The sequence below is a fragment of the Bufo gargarizans genome, chromosome 8, assembly GCF_014858855.1.
Source record: "Bufo gargarizans isolate SCDJY-AF-19 chromosome 8, ASM1485885v1, whole genome shotgun sequence".
Classification (NCBI taxonomy): Eukaryota; Metazoa; Chordata; class Amphibia; order Anura; family Bufonidae; genus Bufo; species Bufo gargarizans.
In genome coordinates, this window is record NC_058087.1 from 26,421,249 (window position 1) to 26,427,248 (window position 6,000).

Consider the following 6,000-nt stretch of genomic DNA (forward strand, 5'->3'; position numbering starts at 1 on the left):
TTTTGATATCGTCCAACCCTAGTCACGACTAGTATCAATTGGCCTGGGAGCGGCTAAGCTCTGTTCACTTGAATGGAGCTTAGCCCCACCCAGGCCAGTTAATACTAGTCGTGACGCCACTGGGCCAGCAGTAAACAGTGAGGAGGCCGTGGCACTCCGCTGCCTTCTCAAATAGCTAATCGGCGGGGGTCCTGGGTGTCAGACCCCCGCCGGTCAGATGGATAGATCATCAGGTTAAACAAACTGCAGAACCCCTTTAAATAATAATCAATATTCCTCACACTTGGTATTGCAGCCCAGGCCAATTCACTTGAGCTGCGCCTAGGCCGTGTGATGGGTGAACGTGGCGTCTTTGGCCTAGAAAGAGGCCAAGGTATTCTACGGAGCTTTGCTGCTGGTTCTGACAGATGACTTGCAGGGGTGCTGGGAGTCGGACACCCATCAATCATATATTGATGAGCGGTCATTAGTGTTGTACTCCCAGAAAATGACATCATTGTCCTTTATTTTTAGTGCTGATCCAATGGAATACTGTATACATTGCAAATACGTAACTCATTAAAGTGGTATTCCAGTTATATTAATGATACTCACTTATATAGCGCTACTATATTCCGTAGCGCTTTACAGACATTAGCGTAAAGCTGTCTCCATGGGGCTCACAATCTAAGTTCCCTTTCAATATAACAGGTAATCTCCTATCCACAGGATATAACTATCAGATCGGTGGGACCCCCACCAATCACGAGAACTGGATCCCTGTAACCTGTGGAGCCCCCTGAAATGGACGGAGCGACTGGCTGGAAATGTGCCCCTCTACTCCATTCATTTCTGCAGGAGCGCCAGTGAAAGCCGAGCGCTGCACTAACTGGAATACCCCTTTTAAAGCGGTTGTCCCATGAAAAATATTCCATAGTTTTCTAACCTACACCTGGATCTGAATAATTTTGTAATTACATTGTTAAATCTCCTTACCCTCACGCTGCGCACGCACAGATTGTAAAATCTCCTTACCCTTACTACACAGCGTGCTCCAGATACATTGCTGGCTGGTTTCAATCTGCGCTTGCGCAGTTTGAGGGTGAGGAGATTTAACAAGACAAAAGACCGTCCGATCTCCTTACCCCTGAGAGCGCACGCGTGGATTCCGTCCACGCGTCCATGAGTCAACGCTCACTGTAATTTTACCTTACCCATGCCCTGGTACTGCACATGTGCGGAAGCGCCGTGCCGTGGTACTGCTCTTGTGCGGAGGCGCACACCCCAAGTCACGTGGGGTAAGGGAATCTGACGATTTCAGGTTTTCTGACAGAACACCGGCACCCCAATAGAAATGCCTATTCTTGTCTGCAGCTGTGGACAAGAATAGGACATGTTCTATCTTTTTGCGGAGCCGTGGACAGAAAGTTCGGGGCCGCGGACCGGAAATGCGGATGCGGACAGCACACTGTGTGCTGTCCGCATCTTTTCCGTTTCCATTGAAAATGAATGGGTCCGCACCCATTCTGCATTTTTGCGGAACGGATCCGGACCCAAAGTGCGAACGTGTGAATGGACCATTATCGTAAGGCGCTGAGGATTTTCCTTTTACGTTTCAGTCTCATGAACGAACCCTGAAGAAACGCAATGCGACGCGACTGTTAAAACTCCGCTTAACGTATTAAAGCTTCTCCAAAATTCTTTCTATCATGTAAATGAGATTGGTACCGGGAGATGAGGAGTTCACATCTTAAAAGAGCCGCGTCGCCCATGAATCCCGACGCGACCCGAGTTCACGTCCAAATCTCCCTAAACCGTTATTTGATCGCCTCAAACACTCGTCTTATCGCCCTGAATAATTAACGTCCCCCCTTTACGGTTTTGTGTATTAAATGTGACACATTGTTAGTGCCAGATGAAATTATCATTAGGGGCGAGGGGCCGAGGCTCGGTGTGTTTCGCGCCCGCAGGTTTAATGAGGGCATTACACAGAATTTTTTATTAAAGCATTTGTTCGTCTCCTTTTTGAGGATTCTCGTGGACTGCATCCGTAACCCCTTAGGCGCCGCAGAGAGGCACGCATGGTGTCCACTGCAGAGCGGTGCGCGGAGAGAGCAGGCTCACAGGGGTTAATGCTTGTTAATAGCTTGTCCCGTCACTTTGGAGCTGGAGCCGTCTCCGGGGGTTACTGCGGTAAGCAGTAAATTATTCATTACTAATTAAAATCCATGACACCATTGATACCTGCTCTATACTGGAGGATACTGGACGTATAGACCTAGAATTCCCTTCGTTTCATCCAATGCATTAAGACTGACATGACCTCCCCGACCTCCTCTTCTACCGCCCGCCTTTCCTGCTTAGATTGTGCATCTCATCTTTCAATGAACAGTAGAAAAAAAAAAACTTCCAGATTTCACGAAGCTTCTAATATTAATGACGTCACTACATTAATTAATGGGACAGGTATCAAATAGCACGCTGCGTGAAAAATCTTGTCGCTTTTTTATTTTATTTAACATTGCCCCTTTTTTTCCCTCAATACTTTCACTGAAAACTGTTGACATAGGCAACACATAATAAATATGTTGCATGTCGATAGCGCTGCACCTCAGTAAGGGTTCTTTCGCACTTGCGTTGTGAGGATCCGGCAGGCAGTTCCATCGCCGGAACTGCCTGCCGGATCCGGAATTCCGTATGCAAACAGATATAATTTGTAGACGGATCCGGATGCGCATCCGTCTGACAAATGCATTGAAATTCCAGATCTGTCTCTCCGGAAATCGGTGTCATCCGGAAAAACTGATCCGGCATTAATACATTTCAATGGGAATTAATGCCGCAAGTGTTCCAGAATTTTGGCCAGAGAAAATACCGCAGCATGCTGCGGTATTTTCTCTGGCCAAATACTGTAAAGGGACTGAAATGAAGACCTCCTGATGCATCCTGAACAGATTGCTCTCCATTCAGAATGCACTAGGATAAAACTGAATCATTTTTTTCCAGTATTGAGCCCCTAGGACGGAACTCAATACCGGAAAAGAATAACGCTAGTAAGGCAGACGTAGGCTTGAGTGCAAAGGAAAAGTTCCCATTCACTGACTGCAAGCAGAGATTTGTATATAGATATAACTTGGGATCAGTACAGGATAAGGAATGTAATGTATGTACACAGTGACTGCACCAGCAGAATAGTGAGTGCAGCTCTGGAGTATAATACAGGATGTAACTCAGGATCAGTACAGGATAAGTAATGTATGTACACAGTGACTCCACCAGCAGAATAGTGAGTGCAGCTCTGGAGTATAATACAGGATGTAACTCGGGATCAGTACAGGATAAGTAATGTATGTACACAGTGACTCCACCAGCAGAATAGTGAGTGTAGCTCTGGAGTATAATACAGGATGTAACTCAGGATCAGATCAGGATCTGATGAATGGAAACGGTCCCCATAGCAACAGCTGGCAGGGGATCTGTTCACAAGATCACTGACTGTATCCAACAACAATCAGCAGAATAGTGAGTGCAGCTCTGGGGTATAATACAGGATGTAACTCAGGATCAGTACAGGATACGTAATGTATGTACACAGTGACTGCACCAGCAGAATAGTGAGTGCAGCTCTGGAGTATAATACAGGATGTAACTCAGGATCAGTACAGGACAAGTAATGTATGTACACAGCGACATAACATAGATTGGATGTCCCCAACCTTTTGTATATTGTGAGCCACATTTAACTTTCAATGATGGTTGGGAGCAACAGACAATTCAAAAATAGAGGATAGACATTTTGAATGTGGAGAAACAAAAAACATGAAGTTGCAAACATTTTCTGACAGACATTTCAGTGTGAAATGTAACACTAGTCGTATAGCATCCAAATTGGCACTGTTTGGTGGCAATGCTAGGATAGGTCTAGTACATATGGTCATAACTCAGGATTCCCACGGTGAGCCACAAAGCGGGGGGTTCCGAGCCACTGATTGGAGACCACTGACACCGATTATCTCTACATGTAAACTATTATTCAGTTTACACATTCTGTAGTGATTGTCATCGCCAGTACTAGTTTAGACGTTTTACATTCTTTTCTCTTCGAATATCATCATTGACTTGATGTCTTGAGTGAGTTTCTCGCAGTGCCGTCTTTTCTCTCAGTTTCAATTTATAATGTCAGAATGATAAATTCTTGTGTTTTCCAGGCTGGAGCCGTGAAAGATTACATTAAAATGATGTTAGAAAATGAGAAGCTGAAGTTCCTGGTGTTCGGGCACCATCTCTCCATGCTCCAGGCCTGCACGGAGGCCGCCATCGAGAGCAAGGTAAGGAAAGCAGCCACTCATGCTGCGTCTCAGTTTGACCAGAACCTTTAGCAAACCTGGGCTCTGTGTGAAATCAACGTAGGGGATGGACCCAAGATCCACAGTCAGTAGAAGGTCCCCAGCACCAGCCTTTCAGAAGGCTCCGTTCCTACTGGTGGAGGAAGTGTGACCTTCTCTTGCACCAGTGATGGCACCATCTGCTTTCTTGGGCTACCATCACATCTGCGTTTTCCTTTCTGGTATTGAGATCCATCATAGGATCTCAAAACCGGAGGAAAACGCTTCAGTTTTGTCCCCATTCATTGACAATGAGACAAAACTGAACGGAGCGGAACGAAGTGCCCCAGAATGCATTCCGTTCCGTTTGGTTGCATTCCCATGCCGGGCACAAAAACGCTGAGTGTGCGTCTTGGGATACTGATCAAGACGGCACTGAAACCATGGTCAATGGATCTGTTTATTAATTTTTTGTGTCTAAACAAAGGGATCCGTCCCCATAGACTTACATTGTGTTTCATGCCGTATCCGTTTTATTTATTTTTCCGACACGTCGTCTTAATTTTAGAGATAATACAACCGGATCCGTTCTGAATGGATGCAGCCGGTTGTATTATACCGGAAGCGTATTTTGCTGTATAATAGGTCTAACGCACACAAGATGGCGGTCTCCAGTGTGTGCGCGGTCTCTTTAATTATGCAAGACCGCTTTCCTTATGTTCATATTTACTAAGAAAAACTGTGCCTGAATGCCTCAGGGGAGATGGCGAAGTCGTAATTGAAGGTGATTTCAGCCCATTAATGGCTCGGCGATGCGCGGTGTCAGAGAACGACAGTCAATAAAGTGCTAGTGACAGTTTAATTAATAAGCACCTTAAAATGGAAGCTCTGCGTGGCAGGACCTTGGTATATTTCTCGAACGTGTCCTCAGTCCGGAACTTCCTTTGTGTTTAACCTCATTATTTGTATCGATCGGTTTCCTCTGCAAAAATCACTATACTGTGCATGGTATGGTGTAAAGCGGGATCTTTCAGTCTCGTCCTTTTCTGTTCTTTGTGCCTAGGTTCCTTCTTATGTGTGGTTCCTTGTAGACCTAAAAATCCCTCCTATAAGAGACAGCTGTATATAGTGAGGAGGACAATAGGGATTAACCATTATAGCATTACCTTCTCGGGGTCCACTCAGCAGGGCATCCTCGCCTATTAGGGCATTTGGATGTCATTGAGGGGCGCTTGGGATCCCTCGCTGCGAGCCAATGCCTCGAGCCACTGACAGGTGGTCGCCATTTATATACGGAACTCGAAAAGTAGGAAATGGAGAATACATTCCAGGAATTCATGATATGACAACAAAGATGAAAATATAAAAGAAGGGGCGGCACTCTCCACTGCTGAATAAAAACAGTCCTTTATTCTTCACTTTAAAAAGCAATCCGGCAGGAGCACGACATGCAATCCGGCAGGAGCACGACATGCAATCCGGCAGGAGCACGACATGCAATCCGGCAGGAGCACGACATGCAATCCGGCAGGAGCACGACATGCAATCCGGCAGGAGCACGACATGCAATCCGGCAGGAGCACGACATGCAATCCGACGTGCAAGCTTCACGAACACAGGAGCGGCGAATGCTGTTTCGCGCTGACTTGCGCTTCGTCTGGCCTCTGACTTCACTGCGCTAGCGTGCGTCGGTATT

The 6,000-nt window shown here is 46.2% G+C and overlaps 1 protein-coding gene across 1 annotated transcript in view; it reads left to right on the forward strand.

Annotated features, from left to right (window-relative positions):
- ZRANB3 (zinc finger RANBP2-type containing 3) overlaps window positions 1-6,000 on the forward strand; it is a 217,033-nt gene that overhangs the window by 156,542 nt on the left and 54,491 nt on the right. The window contains exon 9 of the mRNA XM_044303246.1: window positions 4,188-4,307. Within this exon, the coding sequence (XP_044159181.1) occupies window positions 4,188-4,307 (120 nt within the window). The remainder of the gene's footprint in view (window positions 1-4,187; window positions 4,308-6,000) is intronic.